Source organism: Lutra lutra, chromosome 7 (genome assembly GCF_902655055.1).
Source record: "Lutra lutra chromosome 7, mLutLut1.2, whole genome shotgun sequence".
Taxonomy (NCBI): domain Eukaryota; kingdom Metazoa; phylum Chordata; class Mammalia; order Carnivora; family Mustelidae; genus Lutra; species Lutra lutra.
In genome coordinates this window covers 58,317,385-58,339,450 of record NC_062284.1, presented here as the reverse complement: position 1 = coordinate 58,339,450, position 22,066 = coordinate 58,317,385, and the positions used below count along the sequence as shown (strand labels likewise).

Below are 22,066 nucleotides of genomic sequence, written 5' to 3'. Positions count from 1 at the left end.
AAACAGTCAAAGAAGAATTAACGCCAATCCTTCTCAAACTCTTCCAAAAAATTGAGGAGGGAACACTTCCAAGATATATAATATATAATGAGGGAACCTCATTATATACCATGACCAAGTGTGATTTATCCCTTGGATGCAAGCATAAACAAATATACACAACTCAATAAATGTAATACATCACATTAGTAAAACAAAAGAAAAATCACATGATCATCTCAATAGAGGCAGAAAAGGCATTTGACAAAATACAACACCCTTTCAAAATAAAAAAACAGATTGGATAGAGAAGGAACATACCTCCACATAATAAGGGCCCGAAACGACAAACCCATAGCTAATAATATACTTAGTGGGAAAAAAGTTAAAACTTTTTCTCAAGATCAGAAACTAGACATAAGGAGGCTTATTCTCCTCACTCTTACTCAACACATTACTAGAAATCTTAGCTAGAGCAATTAAGCAAGACAAAGAAATAAACAGCATCCAAGTCAGGAAAGAAGTAAAAGTATCTACAGATGATGAGTCTGCATATATAAAATTGCCAAAACAACCAAAAATTGCCAAAACAACCAAAACACTGTTTGAACCAATCAAAAATTTAGGTATAGTTGCAGGCTACCAAATCAACATACAGAAATCAGCTGCATTCCTACACACTAAGGATGAAATATCTGAAAAAGACATAGAACAATCCTATTCAGAATAGCATCAAAAGCAATGAAATACATGGGAATATATTTGACCAAGGAAGTGAAAGAAACAAATGAAAAGATATCTCATGTTCATGACCCAAAGAATTGTTAAAATGTCCATACTACCCAAGGCCATCTACAGATTTAACGCAATCTCTATTAAAATACCAATGGCATTCTTTTATAGAAATAGGAAAAAAGCAATCCTAAAAATCTGTGTGGAACCACAAAAGAACACAGCTAAAGGTATCATACTTCCTGATTTCAAAGTATACTCAAAGCTATGGTAATAAAATCAGTACGGTACTCAGACAAAAACTATCACAAAGGCCACTGGAAGAATAAAGAGAGCCCAGAATCACACCTTGCTTATACAGTGAGCTAATGTAAGGGCACCAAGACCACCAAGGTGGAACGGATAGTCTCTTCAACCAAGAGACTACATCAAACTTAAAAGTTTTTGCACAGCAAAAGAATTAACACAACAAAAAAGAAATATACAGAATGGGAGATTTTTGCAAACCATAAACCAGATAAAGGGTTATAACCAAACTATGTAAAGAATTCATACAACTCGGGGTGCCTGGGTGGCTCAGTGGGTTAAATCTCTGCCTTCAGCTCAAGTCACGATCCCCAAATCCTGGGATGGAGTCCTGCATCAGGCTCCCTGCTTGGCGAGCAGGAAAGCTGCTTCACCCTCCCTCTCTGCCCTTTCCCCCAGCTTGTGTTCTCTCTCGCTCATTCTCTTTCTCTCAAATAAAACCTTTAAAAAATGAAAATAAAAAATAAAGTGGTAGTTACCAGGGGAAAGACAGGAAGTACAGACATTGTTTAACGGTACCAACTTACAAGTGGTAAATAAGCCTGAAAGATATGATGCATGGTACAATGAATGTAGATAATACTGAATTATCATCCTCAAACCTGCTGAGTCCAGAACTTAAATTATTCCAATTATTAAAAAGGATAATATAACAACGAAAGGTGTTGATTGTCTTTACAATGGCAGTATTACAATATATCACAGTAACATGCTGTACATCTTAAATTTATACTATGTCATAGGTCAGACATAATTCAGTTTAAAAACCGCAATAGCCTGGAAGTCAACTGCCTCAGAAAATTAGATAATTAAATCCCAGTTTAGGGGGTAGGATAAAATTCTTTATCAAAGGAGTCCATTAGTTTTCAGTGATTTGTTGGGGGGGGGGGACTGAAGACTAAAAGAACTGTATTTATGAAAGTATTCTAAGTCACTGTTTTCATACCTCAGAACTGACCAAAGACTCCATTTCTGCCAAGTTTAGGTCTCTCGCTATACAGCATTCGAAGGTTTTATATCCCCCCCTTATGGTTTATTCTGCCTGCTAGCCATCTTTGATATGATAACAAAAATTAACTACTGTTTGCACGTGCTCACTTGATATTTAACTTGTTATTTTCTATTCAGAGCAAAATAAATGTCTTGAAAATAGTTTTTAATTCTCAGCCACAGTGAACAGAAAATGCCAATCAAGTGTAGTACTTCCAATATTGCAACTGATTTGCTATTCATTACTGCTTTATTAACATACCTCATCTCCTTCCCTTTAGGAAATAAATACCCTGAAAGCAGATAATGATGCGCTAAAGATCCAACTGAAATATGCACAGAAGAAAATAGAAACCCTCCAACTTGCAAGCAAAAATCATGTCTTAGCTCAAATGGATCACAGTGACTGTTCTTAGCCCGGAAACTGAAGGATCATAATGTGTAGAGGAATGTATCAGAGATCTCTTAAGTAAAATGAGTAACACAAACACCTGGGGAACCTTAGATCAACCAGTTATATAAAAAGGGTACTTTAAAACAGAAAAGCAAGTTACTCTTTTTTTACTTAGAAGACTCCTAATGAGTGGAACTGTCTTCAGTCAGTGAATCAATGGGTAGGAAAGCTGAAGAAGGCAGAATTTTTGCCATTCACACCATAAAACTTTTTTTTTCTCCTGGGACTAATACCAATAGCTTGATAAATATATGACCAAGATTTCTGACAAGGTTGCTTCTCCTACGTGGCCTGTGTAGCTACTACCTACTTCCTCAGAACTAAAATCCCTGGAAAATCAATTTGCTTCCTTCTGTGGGTTTTCTTTGAACTGAGGGATTTATTTTGTTCCATCCAAAGCTTGCTTACAATGGGAAGATACTCACATTCCCAAAAGAGATTCACTTCCTCTGTATTCCAGCATTCTTTTTGAATCTGGTTCCCACTTCACTACCTCAGATATCTAATCAATTAGCCTTCTCCCACTCCTTCCTCACTAGGCTCATACTCACATGAGGATATCTCACAGTTTTAGTCTCATAGTCATAAGTAGGCAAACTAAAAACCTGGAAACATAGCTAATACCACCTAATACATGACTGGCCAGGTAGCTATTTTTACTGCCAACATAGTATTTGTCCTTGTATATCTACACTGGGTAGAATTAGGAATTTATGGCTTTTTGAAAGAGTCCGTTTAACTTTTCATGTGCCATCTTTATCTTTTTTTCTTTGAAGTAACTATTTTGAACTGATTTTGTGCTGTACTGTCTTCACTATTAATATTATTTAGAAATAAGCTAGTTGAATGAGAGGCTTCCATAAGACCTGAGAGCGTGTATATGTGTATATATTATGTGTATATAATATCAAGCATGCATGTGACTTGGAATTTTGTTTCTTCCTTTATAAAATATGGAAATGAATTAAACAACTTTGTCATTTACACAAATCCACAAATATAAAGTTAGTTTGTTACAGGATACATAAATTGCTCACAATGTAAAATGTACTGTTAAGCAAAATTACAATTAAGAGTCCTAGGAGTTTTTTTATTAATGAAGGTTAAGGATAAACGGGCTCAATTAGTTGTCTGGACAACTGTTTACAAACTCCCGATCTTTAAAATTTTTCACACTCTTGATTTCTCTAAAAAGTTCATATAATCATTTTCTTTTTAAGGGGAACTTACCTTCCATACTTGGAAAACTTGGTACCCAGCAGACTTGAAATTCATATGCAAGCTGACCAACTGCCAAGAACATAATCTCAACAATTAAAAGGTTGAAACCTAAAGCCAGCAACACCCAATCTTATTCAGAATACAAAGTATATATACAGTGCAACTTCCTTGGAGGAGTCAGATCATTTGAGAAGTTTCTTTGATGAAAGACCAGTTTCCATTTGCATACTTCCTTGTACTGAGCTTTAGTGACAAAACTAGTGAGTAGCTTTCAGTTAGTGTTTTAAAAAATTACTTTACACACAAATTTACCCTTTCCTAATTCCAAACTCAGAAATCCCCATAGCAGGCTGCTTAGGTCCATCACCTGGTATACAAGTTAAGATGTACTTTGTTCATATAAGTAGCAAATGTGAATTTATGATAATCTTTAAAATTCATGTTCTTCATTATTATTCTTTTCCTCTGATACAGACCAAAGGTGGTACAGCACAATTTCTTTATAAACATAGACATGTGACACAACTTTCTTCATTCTCCTTACCCTCCATCCAAAATACAGACCCCAGGTTAATTCCTGTGTACATAATCTATAATCCTAGAATTCCAAAGGTCAGAGCTCCCTTAATCAGTTAAATTAATATGGCTAGAGGGTCTCAAGCACTCCAGAATTTACCACTGAAATGGATAGAAAGCAATAGTTTTACCACAACTTTTTGCAGTCCAGCAAGGGCAAAAGACGAATAGCATATAAATTAATATTTGCACTGAGCTACATGGGATTAGTAGTATCTACAGAAATAATCTGGAAAAAATTCTTTGTTTGTCAAGCCTAGGATACACATTTTTCTGTCTTATACGGACTTGACTTGAAATAAGCTTGTGCTATATTTATCTATCAAAACAAGGACAAATCTTGTTTTGTCAACAGCAACATCACTTCTCATTTTCTTTGGTAACTGACTTGCCTTTTTACTGACCATTTGTGAATTTCTGTCTAAGGATTATAATGTAAAAGAAATGCAAGGAAAAAACAAGTGTACAGATTGTAAAGGGTTTTTTTTTTTTATACGTAATGTAAGCTTTCTTTGTGTAATATTTATATGATAAAAGACATTAGGATCCCTACCACATAGCTGTCTTGTGTTTCTTCTAGTTCATGAATATGTAGAAGCTTCTCCAGAATTTCTACTAGAATCCAAGCTGATACCACTTCCCTATTCTATTAACCAAACTGCGTTTTCCTGGAAGGAAAAGCAAAGCAACTAATTATTCATTTAAGTTATTCTAAATCTTCTTATAACATGAAGTAACAGTACAGAAATTTTCAACCTTTTCCTTTCTTACTGCATAAGGACTTACAGCAATCTCCAAATATTAAGCCTATAAATACTTAAGAATGGAGACAAATGTAAGGTTGTCTTTCTGTGGCTTTCGTCTTAATTCAACAGTCCTAAGAAAACTAGCAAGTTTAGAACTTTGAAGTTGTACGTGAAATTGGTTCACTGAAATACAGTTCAGTCCAGTGTAGACCACCCAGAGCAATTCATTTGTGTTCATGACTACTTAGAGTGATTAAGAAGTAGCTATGACTTCCTCTTATTCCCAGCCAACTTTTGTTTAACCTAACCAATGAGGAGTGGGGGTAAATTCAATCATTCAAATTCACTATGGAATGCATTCTGGTACATTCAGATGTGGGTGATTTTTCATTTTGGCAATTCCTAACACTTAAGTCACACTGACAACCTGACCCTGAAGGAGAGATTAAACTGCCTCCTTTCTTCCATCCCCAGATTCCGTCCCAAATTAATCTAGCCTGTGCTCCTTATAAGGTATAATCTCATTGCTCAGAAGATTCCCTGGTCACAAATCTTTTTTGGGTTATCATACCTTCTCTTGACATAAATATAGGTAATTAAGCGTTCTTGTTTGAAAGGTTTTTTTTTTCTCTTTAGTGAACCAAGGTTTCCCTGATCTGCAGAACACAAGGCCATAGGTTCAAAGAAAACACCTGGTCCCTTCTTCTACTGAGAGCTATGTGTAAAATGGATGGGGACACATATTCTTTATAAGGTCCAGGTAAGAGGTTAGTTACTTTAATCCAGAATCTCTCAGTTAAGTCATGTCTGTAGGTGCTCTTAAGATACCAAAGGCTAGACTAAGGCAGGGAGGAAAAAAAGCGGGGGGGGAGGGGGGGGGGATAAATGAGGTAATAGGGGAAAATGAAACTGAGATCCAGGCAAAAAGGAATGAAGAGGAGGCCCATAAAAAGTTTTAGATTGTAGGAAACTGTAAAGTACCATTCATCATACTCTGCATTTGTACTGCACTCAATTTACAAAACATTTTCCCATTATGGCTGTTATATCAAAGCCCCAAACTGCCTACTGTTAGTCTAGATACTGCTCAGCACACTCTTCTACAAAACAATTTTTTCTTAAAAAAGAACATCATGAAAATCCTACCTTCCAGGGGAGCATAAGATATTAGGGTCTAGATCACCCTGTTTTTTATTTGAGTGAAGTTTATAGGAATATATAAATAGGAGTGGTTCCAGCTCCAATAGGATTCCAGGAATGATAAAATCAGGTAAGATTTACAGTGAGTACAGTGGGTAACTCAACAGCACTCCTATGAAGTTACGAGGAAACCTTACAGAAATGGATAAATGAATGTTTCTGCCATTGTTTACCATAAACCTTTAGTGATGAAAGCAGTTGTAAACCCCTTCTATATCAGCAACTATACTCCAGTAGTCTTTAATTACATCCTTTTAAAAATTATTTATTTTTCAAAGTTCATAGCTATTGAAAAGAATCCTTTTTTCCCAACTATCACAAATGAAATTAAGTATCTTCATTAAATATAAACACATTTTTAAAATCTATTTTTACAAATAATCTAAAGTTTGTTTTCCTATCCTGAACAAATTCCTTTAAAGCGTTAGCTTGAAAAATACATGGCAAAGACTGCAGTATATACACAATATTTAAAGTTTTAACATTATTTTAGATTTCACTACAGGGTTTACTATATAAAGCAAAACAAAACAACAACAATGAAACTGCCAAATATCAAATACCATGTGTCCACTGGTAAACATCTTTCTATCTGTTGAGTTTGCTAGATCACAAAAAGTTGTTACGCACAGGTCAACCAAGAGCCCACACTGGGATACACATTTTACAGTAGGAATGAAAAAGTGTGTGTCACTATCTTATCTAACTCTCTATACTAAGAGAAAAATGCGTTACTTGGCCCACTTCACAACAAGCCCTCAATAAATGGTACTTGTACTCAGGTCTTTATGAAATGATCTGAGAAGAGTGCAAGTGTCACCATTCCTCATTTGACAAATGAGGACAAATCAATCCTTGAGAACTATGGTCATTTCAGCCCACAGTACCCCCTGGGTTAGTGCCATGATTGAAATTCACAACTCTTGATCTCCAAACCTGCTCCAACCACCAAATCACATGTAACCATTCCCTGACTCTGTTTCCCAAATTGAGCTATGAATCAGAATTTCCAAGGGATGCCGAGATCCTACCTCTGATGGACTGACACTGGCAATTACTGCCCTAATCCTGAGCAATGTAGCTCAGCCTGCTTTTAATATTCAAACACCTAAGGTGATGGCACAAATGATGAAGAGACGGGTTTATATGATGAATATTTTTTACATCACCATGTAAAATTATTACTTGTCCTCATCCCTTTAGAGTAATTCTGACCTCGGTCTTTAACTTTGCTTTCTTAAACAAAATCACAGATTTCAAATCCACCTGGAAAATAAATCAAATATGCATAGCAAAAAGTAGGCTTAAGCTTCAGTTAATGGACCTTTAACAGAAACCCTGGTCAGAGGAATTGCTGCCTATAAAAGAACAAACAAGTCATGACAACTATCTATTGAACACAACTATTAGATCAGTCCCGTTCCCTATTTCATAAAGTATAATAATCAAATACAAAACACAGCCACAGGAATACAGATGAGGCAATAGTCTATATTCCTTTCCATTACAAGTTGGGTAATTTATGTTTCAAACCTGAATAAAATACAGGTAACAATCTAAATTCAATCATGACAATAAAATACTTTCCATTTTCCAAGTATGATGGTAATAAATATTTACATTTTTAAAAATAATTTTTGCTCATTTTTTGTTTTTTAAAAAGACATGCTCAAGGGTACACAGAATATGGAAAAATCATCACTCTAAAGAGATCAAATGGTAGTATAAAACAATGCTCTTACAGATTAACCCAATTCAAGAATGGTATAGGGTATCTAACATGGTGTTTACTTCAAAAATGACATTCAAGTATGTTATCTAGAACACTACAGCTAATGTCTCTGCCAAGAAGTAAGCACTGCTATCTAATTTTGGTAGATTTTAATATCTTCTATATCCACCGCCACCTCCTCCATATGGATCTCCATAACCTCTTCCACCATAGCCCCCTCTTCCACCATAGCCCCCTCCTCTTCCACCATAATCTCCCCTCCCCCCATAATCTCCTCTGCCTTGGAAACCTCCTCCTCTACCACCCCCTCCCCCGCTTCCTCCCCACCCTCCTCCTCCACCACCTCCTCCTCCACCACCTCCCCAACCTCCCCCACCTCCCCAACCACCTCTTCCACCCCCACCACCTCCTCGACCACCCCCACCACCTCCACCACCCCAACCACCCCTTCCGCCGCCATCTTGTCTCTTTTGCCAAGGGGGCATTTCAGGGGGTGGTGGTTCAATTTCATTCGGCCGTCCTCCTCTGTCAGGCACCCTTCCCATCAACACCTGTGTGAAGAAACACTGTCTTTCAGTTTCTAATATTTTAGAACTTACAATTTATATAAAGGAGTCAAGTGATATTGAACTTATTGTTCTAATAAAGAAACAGAAGCCAAATATTTAAGGACATGAAAGCATCAGACAAGCAGCATGAATTAATAATGAAAATAGAAATGTAATGTATGACAAATTCCTCACAGTGTGGACTACTTTTAAACAAGCCAGCGAAGGGAAGCCTGGGTGGCTCAAGTCGGTTAAGCATCTGCCTTCGGCTCAGGTCATGATCCCAGGGTCCTGGGACTGATTCCCATATCGGCCTCCTTGCTCAGTGGGGAGTCTGCTTCTCCCTCTGCCTGCTGCTCCCCCTCTTGTGCTTTCTCTGACAAAATTTTTTTAAAAATTAAAAAAAAAATCTGGGGAATATTGCTGAAACTTAAGGGCTTGTTAATTTTCTCTTGCTCAAGTTTGTTTCCAAATTCTGTAACAAATGCAGTACCCACCATACTAAAACATTTTTAGCAAATTAATTTCAATATACATAAATTATATACCCTATATTCATGAACTTTGTATCTATTTATACACAACTCTGGACTTTCCACTGCCATTCATTTGGTCATGGATTACCCAATAAAAAACTCTATTCCTAAACACATGTTATTTTAAAAGTATTAAGTATATATGGTAACATGTGAATTTAATGAGATGTTAGAGATGAATAGGACTATAATCCAAGGTTATCTCTCTAAAGATACAGGGATTCTCAATGAACTATTCCTTTCTTATGAAACTTAAGCTCACGAATTTTCAATGATGATACTATATACTATATTATCATAGAGAAAATAAAGTTTCGATAGGCTCTCTTAACCATGCTTCACAATACTTGAAGGATAAGCCAGGAAGAGTTTGATTTTAAGTCCCCAGGCTTCTGTAGAAAGGGGCTACTTTATATGCCCATAAATACAGACAGTGCTAACAAAGAAAGCTAGGAGACTAGCTTCCTGCTCGTCTCTTTCAGGAAAGAAGGTAAAACAGTAACTGCCTCAACCAAAATGACTTACAAATCGGTTTGATTCTACTTCCATTGATCCTCTAATCAAAACCATTTTTTAGTAATTTATGTCATAAATTAAAGACAAAAAGTACAACATCCTTACTGGGGGGCAATGTTGGAAGAATGCAAACATTCTCTTCAAGTCACCAATAATATGTCCTAATTACCAAATGCAAAAAACCCAGCTTTTCTTGGTGGTTATTTTCACTGGTCTCTCCACAAAACAAAGGTGCTATGTTGGTGACCACATGGGGACACTGCTCCAAGAACTGATAAAATTGCCTTCAAATAGACTACAAATTATAAATTTGGAAAAGAGATGGGCAATGTCACTTAAAGTAGAACTCTTGATCCCATCAGACTAGATCATGACCTGATACAAGATACTAAGTAGCATATTTAAAGACGGAATAGTCTCAAAAGGCAGAGGAGGCTGATCTAAAATAGAAGAGGGAGGAACAAACACTGGTGACTAACTTAGCAATAATCAACAAGTCAACTTTATACACCACCACCCCAACAGCAAGATATACTTTATCAAGTACACTTTTTTTGCTGAGTAACAATGTTTCAAAATTGCCCAAATCCCTTCTTTTTGCTCTAAATACATAAAGTGCTCTAAATACAGAGTCCATGCCAGTCAAACTGACAAATCTAGATTATCGCCATCGCTGCTGTTGTAAAAGATTCAATCTCTTTGAGCTTGTTTTAAAGCAATGTTGGAGAAATGGATCTATACTCTTCATCAGAAAATGGCCAAATTGTTTTCTGGGAAGTTTTTATAAATTTAAACTCAGAAAATGGAACCTCCAAAAGATTCACTAACCTACCCAAGGTCTATGTAAATGACAGAACTGGAATATGAATCCAGACCTATAGGTCTCCAAAGCATGTACTCTTCCTTTACACCAAGGATATAAGGAACCTGTCAGTACCTGAAACAACTCCTGCAGATTTTTACTGACAAAAAATAAATACATTCTTGAAAAGAAGGCAAATAATTCCTGCTAAAGTTACTGATAAAATCAATTCTTAATTACTCTAATTCAAATAAAACTGTGGTTTGACTTATGAACATGGAGATTCAAATGAACATGAACAAGCAAAATATAACAAAGCCTGGATAAACTGAAATAATTTTGCCACTTTCTGTTCTAGAAGTTTACCAGGGTGTAAGAGAAAAATGGATTGAAATCAGTAAAAACATCAAATGAAGATATAAATTCATTCTCCACTATACTGAAAGAAAAACCAACCTTATTAATGGCACATGCCGTCTTCTCTCGGCTGGAGCCACTACTTGTTCTAATGATCTTGGACAGATCTTCACGAGCAGCAAGCAGATGTGCCAGTGTAATCGTTGTCTTGGGTGATAAAGCATAACGCTTAGGCTGGTAAATTCTTGCTATGTCATCTGTTTTTACCTAAATAACCAAAGATAGAGGAAAAAAGAGCCAAAGAACATTTCAATAAAAGAACAATGGCAATCACCATCTTCAGAAAGAATAAAGAATAAGAAGATAACGCAAGAAGAAACAGAAAAGAATAAAACATTTAAATCTCATCGTTTGTATGCAGAATGAAAAAAAACAGACCAACAGGTGCCAAAAAATACATAATTACCAATAACAAGTCATTAAAAAATAACACACAAAAAAGATTCCATCAGTACTAGCTAACAAAAAAAATACTTAAAAATAACTTTAACCAAAAACACATATAGGACCTTTAAGAAGGAAACATTAGTAAGGTTTTTAAAAACAAAAAGAAAACTTGAATGAATCGAGAGAAATGCCAAGTTTCTAGATAGGGACATTGAGTATTGTCATTTTCCCCCCAAATTAACTTACAGATTTACTGTAATACTAATGGAATTTTTTTTTAGAGGATGGAGGGGGGGAAAAAGGCATCTAAAGTTATCCAGAAGCTAAATATGTAATTATAACTTAAAGAATTTTGAAAAAGAAGAGTTCTACCAGATATTAATATGTAATATGAAATCATCATCACTGTCTTAACAGTTAACATTCCTTGAGTACTTAGTAAATGTGCCAGGATACGGTCCACTTAATAGTCATTTCCTTAATCCTTAAAACATCCTTTTAGAGTGGTTGTTTTTATTATTTGTCATAACCTTTGACAAAGTAAATTTCCACTTAGGAATCCACCGTAAGAATATAGCTTACAATTTACAAATAAAAGTTACATGCATTAATATTCCTAGTAGTAGTTAATACAGGAAAAAATGTTTAAAATAAGAAATTATGGCATCATTAGATGATAAAATATAATGCAGTCATAAACAGGATACTGAAAGGAAGTACTGCTACATTCAGTAACAATGGTAAACCTTGAAAGCATTATGCTAAGCTATCAGACATAAAATGCCACATACTATATTATTCCACTTACATGAACTGTCAGAATAGGTAATCCAGAAAGAAAGAAGCAGATCACAGTGGTAGTTGTCAGGGAAGGGAAATAGGGAGTATTGGGAGTGACTGCTAATGAGTACATGTTTCTTTTTAGGGTGATGGAAATGTTTTGGAATTAGACAATAGTAATGGTTAGAAAATACAGTGAATTTACCAAAAACCACCCAACTGTGCACTTTAAGATGGCAAATTTTATTGCAAAAAAAATTAAAAATTAATTTTTTAAGATTTTCTATTTATTTGAGAGAGTGAGAGAGCATGTGCACAAGTGGAGGAGAGGCAGGTAGAGGAAGAGGGAGAAGCAGGCTCCCAGCTGAGCAGGGAGCCCGACATGGGACTCGATCCCAGGACCCCGGGATCATGGCCTGAGCCAAAGTCGACGCTTAACTGACTGAGCCACCCAGGCGCTCCCTAAAAATTAACTTTAAAAAGAATATTAAAACCTTTAGAGGTATGGGACAATGATCATAATACAGTGGAAAAAAGAGTAAACTATATAATTATACTCAGTCTTATCTCAATACTAGCAAAATAATGAAGATATCAGACTAATAAATATATATAATCTTTCCAAAGGGCAATTCTAGAGTATGCATCAAAACATTATAATCTATTTATACATACTGTTTCATCAAGAAATTCCATTTTAAGAATACATGGACATGAACAAAAATTTAACTGCTGAGCATATCATTAGAGGGTCAGACAAAATTAAAGAAAACCTCAGTAGCAATACAGTATACTTATATGATAAAATATTCTATAAAGAGTTTAAACGCTGCAGAACAATATTTAATGAGTCATTCAACAATCTCAGACACATGAAATGGGGTGAAATGACAACAATATATTAAATTTAACAAGAAAACTCGTGTATAATTGCATGTATTCATATAATTAATTGGAAAGGATCAACTGAAAGGACAAAACTGACCTAAAATAGCCTAAGAAGAATTTTGAGAAATCATCCAGACTAAGGAATAAAGAACAAAAAGATAATTTTTGACCTAAACATGATGAAAAAAAGACCAAGATGAGAAGATAATTATCAAGGTATTGCCTAAAGGCATATTTTCTCAAAGTCCCCAAGTTTAAGGCTAGGAAAGAGTCAACATGTCTACAGTGTTTTAAATGGTGTTGGAATGAACTGTCCCTCTTAATGTTAAAACAACATAACAAAACTCATTTTGGATTTCTGGGTAAATTTAAGGACAATAGTGAAAACATCCTAAATTAGCATGTTAAGACACCTTTAATGCACTACATTTTGCAATTTTCCTTATATTCTCAAATTCCTTTTTCTCATTACAATTCTATCAGGTTAAGGGGTACCTGGGTGGCTCAGCCACTTAAGTGCCTGCCTTTGGCTCGGTCATGATCTCAGGGTCCTGGGATCAAGGCCTGCATCAGGCTCCCAGCTCAGCAAGGAGTCTGCTTCTCCCTCTGCCTCTGCTCTTCCACCCTACCCACACTCAGTCATGGGCACACTCTCCTTCTCTCTCTCTCAAATAAATAATCTTTAAAAAAAGAAAATTCTATCATATTAAACTGGAGACCCAATACATAAAGCAACTCCATTTAAAGTTATCAGAGGTGAATAAAATTCTCCCAACATCTGAACTTTATTCCATTTCTTGAGGTCCCCAATCATGTCATCTACTTCTTTGTTAACTCACAGCTCTTAGAGTTGGGTACCTTGCATACAACAGTCACTCCAGTGACATGGACACACACACACACACACACACACACACACACACACACATTTCTGGAGTTTATCCTGGTGCACATGGAGAACACAAACAGGCTTACCCCATCTGAGAAGCTGATTAGGTATGGTGGATACAGAGATCTTCTAAAAATGTTCTATACCTGATCATATAGGATACTGAAATGCTCATCCAGAACCAGGTACATCATAATGCCTGACACATATGAGGTGCTGAATAAATGTTTATTGAGAGAAAAGACATGAATGATAGTCTACAACTCTGCCTTATAGCTATTCGATTACCATGCTAAAATTTTTTTCTCAGAGGAGGGTTCAGATAGTGGCATAAGAGGATCCCGAAACTCACCTCCTCCCCTGGTCAAAACAAATACACAGATACACAGATACATGAGGAGTAATTCCCTCAGAAAAAGCTCTGAAAACTGAATAAATAGAGCCTCCACAAAGAGGAACTAAGAGGCAGCATCAAGAGAAGTAGGAGTGGCGGAGACCTCCTTTCACCCAAGGGGAAAAAAAAACCAAAAAACCCACACCAGCTACAGCCATCCACAGTTGGGAAAGAATCTCAAAAACATGGAATGTCTCCCTGAGGAGTGAAGGGTTAGAGCTCAACAGAGGCACTCCAAGAATTATATCCTGCACAAGAGAGATAAGCCCCCCAAAGTTAGACTTTGGAAACAGAGATTACAACCAGGAAAACCACTAAGCTACACAGAAGAGAAAATCTGTTCTTAAAGGGCTCACTGAGCCCAGAACCCAAAGATAAAACACAGGTTGGAAAAGAACCCAGACCATGGGTAAACGTGTCCACTCTCTAGTCCTGGGGGTGCCTGGCAGGCACAGAGAGGCAGGCAATTGTTGAGATATACTCTAGGGATGGAAACACTGTTATGTGACAGTTTTGAGATCACATTCTACTTTGCTAGTGTTGATGTTTGCAGGTGCCATCTTGGAAGTCTCAATCTAATGTGCTAATGCTGGCAGTGCTCCACTGAGAGCCTCATTCACAGGCAGACTCCCATAAATAATGGGAGTCCCATACACAGCTCACACAGACAATGCCCCTTGAGCAGGTGGCACTGGTGATCGAGAGGAAGTGCACTTCTGGACCCAGCAGGACATCACCTACATAAAGTCACAAAGTCCTTTAAGACTGGGAGAGGCAGCCAATTTGCCTAATACATACAGAGAGAGTCAGACAAAATGAGGAAACAGAAAAATACATTCCATATGAAATAAAAAACAAAACCCAGTAAAAGATCTTAATGAAACAGAAGTTATCTATCTGAAACAGTTCAAAGTAATGGGCATAAAGATGCTCATCAAACTCAGGAGAAAAACAGGTGAAGTGAGATTTTCAACAGTGTAAGACTGTACCAATCACAGCTGAAACACTCAATAAATGAAATAAAGAAGAGAGGAGGGAATCAAAAGCATATTAAATGAGAAGAACAGAGAGTGACCTGGAAGATAAGGTAGTGGAAATCACCTGCTCACAACACAAAAAGCAAAAAGACTTTTTAAAAATGAGGATTGTTTAAGGGAACTCCAAGACATCAAATGTACCAATATTTGCATTATAGGGGTCCCAGAAGGAGAAAAGAGAAAAAAGGCAAAAAACTTATTTGAAACAATAATGGCTGTAAACTTCCCTAACCTGGGAACGAAAGGGACATCCAGGTCCAAGAGGCAATAAGAGTCCCAAACAAAGAGATCCATACCACAACATATAAGTAAAATATCAAAAGCTAAAGATAAGGAGAGAACTTTAAAGACAAGAGTAAAAACAACTAGTTATATACAAGGAAACTCCCATAAGTATATTCATAAGTATATTAGCTGATTTTTTTCAGCAAAATTCTTGCAGGCCAGAAAGGAGTGACATGATCTATTCGATGTGCTGAAAGGAAAACTTAAAACCAAGAATATCCAGCAGGGTTATCATTCAGAATTAGCAGGGAGGTAAGAATTTCCCAGACAAACAAAAGCTAACAGAGTTCATCAACACTACACAGATCTTATAAGAAATGTTAAAAGGATTCTTTAAGCAGAAATGAAAAGCCATGACTAGAAATAATATATAAAAGAAAAAAATCTCACTGGTAAAGGCAATTATATAATTAAGGTAGTGGATCAACCATTTATAAAGCTAGTATGAAGGCTAAAAGACAAAAGTAGTAAAATCAACTATAACTACAGTAATTAGTTAAGGATACATAAAATAAAATGATATAATGTACGATGCCAAAAACATACAATGTTGGTGGGGATGGGAAGTAAAAAAATGTAGTGCTTTTAGTATGCATTCATCAACTCATTCCAAGTGACCATCAGCTTAAAAAAGACCATTATATACACAGGTTGTTATATATAAAACTCATGGTAACCAAAACCAAAAACCTATGATACACAAAAAATAAAGCAAAGAGAAGACAAACATAAGACTACAGAAGGGCATCAAACTACAAGGAAAGAGAGCAAGGCAAGAAGAAAAGACAGTGAAGAACTACAAAAATAACTGGAAAACAATTAACAAAAAGGCAATTCTGGCAAAAATGGCAACACACATATCAATAATACTTAAAATGTTAATAAAATAAACTCCAGTCAAAACACACAGGATGGCTGAACAGATAAAAGAACAAGATCCATTTATATGCTGCCTATAAGAGACTTACTTCAGATCTAAAGATACACAGGGACTAAAAATAATGGAATAAAAAAAGGTATTACATTCAAATGGAAAAGGAAAGAAAGCTGGACACCACAAGTCCAAGTGTGGACTTGTATCAGACAAAACAGACTTTAAAACAAAGAACAGGGACACCTGGTTGGCTTAGTCAAGTAAGCATCTGCCTTCAGCTCAGGTCATGATCACAGGATCCTGGGATTGAGCCCCACATCGGGCTCCCTGCTCAGCAAGGAGCCTGCTTCTCCCTCTGCTGCTCTCTCCCTCTCTCAAATACATAAATAAAAAATCTTAAAAACAAAACAAAAACAAAGACCATAATGAAAGATAAACCAGGGTATTATATAACGAAAAGGGGGGATACCCAACAACAGGACATAACATTTGTAAATATTTATGAACCCAACACAGGAGCACCTAGATATATAAAGCAAATTAGCAGACATAAAAGGAAAAGTTGAGAGCAATACAGTAATAGTGGGGGACTTCAACACCCCACTTACAACTATGAATAGATCATCCAAACAGAAAAATCAACAAGGAAACATTGGCCTTAAAAAACACATTAGACCAAATGGACTTAAAAAATATACATAGAACATTCCATACAAAATCAGAATACATATTCTTTTCAAAGGTATGTGGAACATTCCTCAGGATAGAACAGATGATAAGCCACAAAACAAGTATCAATAAATTTAAGACTGAAATCATACCATCCATCTCTTCCAGCCACAACTGCACCAAACTAGAAATCAATTACAAGAAGAAAACTGGAAAAAACAAAATGTGGAAACCAAGCAACATGTATTAAACAACCAAAGAGTCAATGAAGAAATCATAGAGAAAACTTAAAAATACTGAGACGATGAAAATGGAAACATTCCAAAATCTATGGGATGCAAAAAAGCTGTTCTGAGAGGGAAGTCCATGGCAATACAGGCTTACCTGAAAAAACAAAAGAAACCTCAAATATGCTACACCTAAAGGAACTAGAAAAAGAACGACAACAAAGCCCAAAGCTAGCAGAAGAAAGGAAATAATATAGATCAGAACAGAAATAAATGCACTACAGACTTAAAAAAAAAAAAGAAAGAAAAGACAATGAAACAATGAACTGATTCTCTGAAGATAAACAAAATTGACAAACCTTTAGTCAGACTCATCGAGGAAAAAAAGAAAGAGCCCAAACAGAATTAGAAATGAAAGAGAAGTTACAATCAATAGTACCAAAATACAAAGTGTCATAACAGACTATTATTGAACAACTCCATGCCAATAAATTGGACAACTTAAAGAAACAATAAATTCCTAGAAATGTACAATCTTCCAAGACTGAACCATGAAGAAACAGAAAATATGAATACACTGATTATTAGCAATGAAATTGAATCAGTCATCAAAAAACTCCCAACAAAAAAAAAAAAACAAAAAAAAACTCCCAAGAAAAAAAAAGTCCAGGATCAAAGAGTGTCACAGCTAAGTTCTACCAAACACTTAAAGAAGAATTAATATCCTTCTCCAACTATTCCATAAAACTGAAGGGGACGGAATGCTTCTATACTCATTTTTTCTTTTTTTAAAGATTTTATTTATTTATTTGACAGAGAGAAATCACAAGTAGGCAGAGAGGCAGGCAGAGAGAGAGGAGGAAGCAGGCTCCCTGCTGAGCAGAAAGCCCGATGTGGGGCTCGAACCCAGGACCTGGGATCATGACCTGAGCCGAAGGCAGCGGCTCAACCCACTGAGCCACCCAGGCGCCCCTTCCATACTCATTTTTAAAGGCCACCGTTCACCTGAAACCAGACAAGGACACTAACAAAAATAAATTACAGGCCAATATCCCTGATAAACATAGAATCAAGACTTCTCAACAGATGATTCGCAAAAGGAATTCAACAATACATTAAAAATACATAATCAAGTGGGATTTATTCTACAGATACAAGATGGTTTAACATCTGCAAATCAAATGTGATATACCACATTAGTGACATGAAGGATAAAAATCGTATGATCTGGGGCGCCTGGGTGGCTCAGTCATTAAGTGTCTGCCTTCGGCTTGGGTCATGATCCTGGGGTCCTGGGATCGAGCCCGGCATTGGGCTCCCTGCTCTGCAGGGGGCCTGCTTCTCCCTCTCCCACTCCCCCTGCTTGTGTTCCTGCTCTCGCTCTCTCTCTCTGTCAAATAAATAAATAAAACCTTTTTTTAAAAAAATTGTATGATCATCTCAATAGATGCAGAAAAAATATCTAACAAAATTCAGCATTTATTAATGATAAAAACTCTCAACTAAATGGGTAACGTACTTCAACATAATAAAAGCCATATATGACAAACCCATTGTAAACATCACACTCATCAGTGAAAAGCTGAAAGTTTTTCCTCTAGGATCAGGAACAGAACAAGGATGCCTAATTCTTGCTACTGTTACTCAACATTGTACTAGATGTGCTAGCCACAGGTATTAGGCAAGGAGAATAAAAAGGCATCCAAACTGAAAGTTCAGAAGCAAAACTGTCATTATGTGTAGATGACAGGAGATTGCATACAGAAAACCCTAAGGACTCCACCAAAAAAACCTATTAAAACTAATAAATGAATTCAGTAAAGTTGCAGGATAGAAAATTTATACACAGAAATCTGTTGTGTTTCTATATACTAATAATTATCTGAAAGAGTCATTAAGAAAATAATTCCATTTACAATTGCATAAAGACAAAACAAAACCTAGGAATAAATTTACTAAGGAATGAAAAGATCTGTACAATGAAAATTATAAGACACTGATAAAAGAAACTGAAGACAATATAAATAAATGGAAAGATATACCATACTCAAGGATTAGAAGAATTAGTATTGTTAAAATGTCCATACTACTCAATACATACACAATGGAATATTATGCAGCCATCAAAAGAAAGGAACTCTTGCCATCTGCAACGACATGGATGGAACTAGAGGGTATTACACTGAGCGAAATAAGTCAGAGGAAGACAATTATCATATGATCTCTCTGATATGAGGAATTTGAGAAGTAGGGCAGGGAGTTGTGGGGGGTAGGGAAGGGAAAAATGAAGCAAGATGGGATCAGGAGGGAGACAAACCATAAGAGACTCCTAATCTCACAAAACAAACTGAGGGTTGCTTGGGGGTGGGGGGGTAGGGATAGGGCGGCTGGGTTATGGCCACTGGGGAGGGTATGTGCTATGCTGAGTGCTGTGAAATGTGTAAGCCTGACGATTAACAGACCTGTACCCCTGGGGCAAATAATACATTATATGTTAACAAAAATAATTTTTTTAAAATGTCCATACAACTCAAAGCAATCTAGAGATTCAATGCAATCTCTATAAAAACACCAATGGCATTTTTCATAGAACCAGACTACTACTACTAAAATAGTACTAAAATTCATATGCAACCAGAAAAGATACCAAATAGCAAAAGCAATTGTGAGAAAGAACAAAGCTGGACATATCACACTCCCTGATTATAAACTATGGTATTAGCACAAAAACCAGACAAATAGATCACCGTAACATAATAGAGAGCCCAAAAATAAACCCATGCTTATATGGTCAACTAACATACAATGGAGGCAAGAATATACAATGGGGAAAGGACAGTCTCTTCAATAAATGGTGCTAGGAAAACTGGACAGCTACATGCATAAGAATGAACCTGGACTACCTTCCTACATCATCCATAAAAATAAACTCAAAATGGATTAAAGATCTAAAATAAGAACTGAACCTATAAAATTCCTAAAAGAGAACAGTAAGCTCTTTGGGATCAGTTTTAGCAGGGTTTTTTTGTTTTGTTTTTTTATCTGTCTAGTCAGGCAGAGACAGTAAAAGCAAAAAAATAAAATAAACAAATGAGACAACATTAAATAAGGAAGCTTATGCACAGCAAGGAAAACCAATAAAATTAAACAGCAACCTACTGAATATGAGAAGTTAATATGCAAATGATGTTACCAATAAAGGTTTAACATCCAAAAAATGTTAGATATAAAGTACTCATACAACTCAGTATCAAAAATCATTAGATTAAAAAATGGGCAGAAGACCTGAAAGACATGCAGACAGCCAAGAGACACATGAAAATATGCTCAACATCACTCATCATCAGGGAAATACAAATCACCACCATGAGATATCACCTCACACCTGTCAGAATGGCTATTATCAGAAACACAAGAAACAAAAAGTGTTGGCAAGGATATGGAGAAAAGGGAACCCCCATGTACTATTGGTTGAAACATGGATTGTGTAGGCACTGTGGAAAACAGGATTCAGGGTCCTTAAAAAATTAAAAATAGGACCGATCCAGCAATACCACTTCTGGGTACTTACCCAAAGAAAACAAAAACACTAATTTGAAAAGATTATGCACTCCTATGTTCACTGTAGCATTATTTACAATAGCTAAGATATGAAAGCAACCTAACAGCTCAGTGGACACTGACAGATGAATGGATACAAAAGATGTGCGGAGGCTGTCTGTGTATATATATACACACATATACATGAATAATGGATTATTATTCAGCTATATAAAAGAAAGAAGTCTTGTCATTTATAACAACCTGGATGGATCTAGAGGGTATAATGCTAAGTGAATTAAGCCACACCAAGAGAAACACATTATGATTTCACTTACTTGAAATATATATAACACATATGTGAAATCACGTATATATGAAATCTAAAAAGCAAACACACAGTTTTTTTCAGTGTCTTGCTCTTAAATAGGAACAACCAAGAACTGTCCTGCATTTGAAGAAAACTACCATAAAGAAAGAAACTAAGAGGGGCACCTGGGTGGCTAAGTGGGTTAAAGCCTCTGCCTTCAGCTCAGGTCGTGGTCCCAGGGTTTTGGGATCGAGCCCCACATCAGGCTCTCTGCTCAGTGGGGAGCCTGCTTCCCCCCACCACCCGCCTCTCTGTCTGCCTCTGCCTACTTGTAATCTCTGTTTGTCAAATAAATGGGTGGAATCTTTACGAAAAAAAAAAAAAATGCAAGAAAAAACAAAATCCAGTAGAAGGAAGATGACACCCAAAGATGTGCATATCCTAATCCCTGGAACCTGTGAATATGTTACTTTGCAGACATAGATGTCATTAACTCAAAGATTTCCAGATCGAGAGATTATCCTGTATTATCCAGGTGGGTCCACTATAATCATAGGAATACTTATAAGAGAGAAACAAAAGGTGATGTGACAAAAGAAGCAGAGAGAGAGAGAGAATGGAAGATCTCACACTACTGGTTTTGAAGATAAGAGGATGAAATCAAGAGAAAGGTACACAGGTGGCATTTGGGAGCTAGGGAATACAAAGTAAACAGATTCTCCCCTGAAGCATCTGGGAGGAATGCTAACTTAACCTCGCTGAAGTTAACCTGGTTATTACCTTCATTTTAGGACTTCTGACCTCCAGAACTGTAAGAGAATTAATGTTTATTATTTAAGCCACTAAGTGTATGCTGATTTGTTACAGCAGCCATAGGAAACCAATACAAGACACCACATGGAGACAGAGACCACATAAGAACCAAGAAGATAACAAAAGCACCCTAGCACTCAGCAGAAGCCAGATATATGAGACAACCACCTTGAATATTCCAGCCTAGTCCAAGCACCAGCTTAACGAAGCTCCGTAAG

At 36.4% G+C, this 22,066-nt stretch overlaps 2 protein-coding genes across 2 annotated transcripts in view; one reads left to right on the top strand and one right to left on the bottom strand.

Moving 5' to 3' along the window:
• The window catches only part of RASGRP1 (RAS guanyl releasing protein 1), an 81,296-nt gene extending 77,655 nt beyond the window's left edge, over positions 1-3,641 (top strand). Inside the window, exon 17 of the mRNA XM_047736208.1 lies at positions 2,289-3,641. Within this exon, the coding sequence (XP_047592164.1) occupies positions 2,289-2,423 (135 nt within the window). The 3' untranslated portion in view covers positions 2,424-3,641. The remainder of the gene's footprint in view (positions 1-2,288) is intronic.
• Positions 3,642-7,675: 4,034 nt separating this feature from the next.
• The window catches only part of FAM98B (family with sequence similarity 98 member B), a 34,802-nt gene continuing 20,411 nt past the window's right edge, over positions 7,676-22,066 (bottom strand). The window contains exons 7-8 of the mRNA XM_047736209.1: positions 10,795-10,962; positions 7,676-8,487 (exon numbers count right to left, since the gene is read on the bottom strand). Of these exons, the coding sequence (XP_047592165.1) occupies positions 8,086-8,487; positions 10,795-10,962 (570 nt within the window). The 3' untranslated portion in view covers positions 7,676-8,085. The remainder of the gene's footprint in view (positions 8,488-10,794; positions 10,963-22,066) is intronic.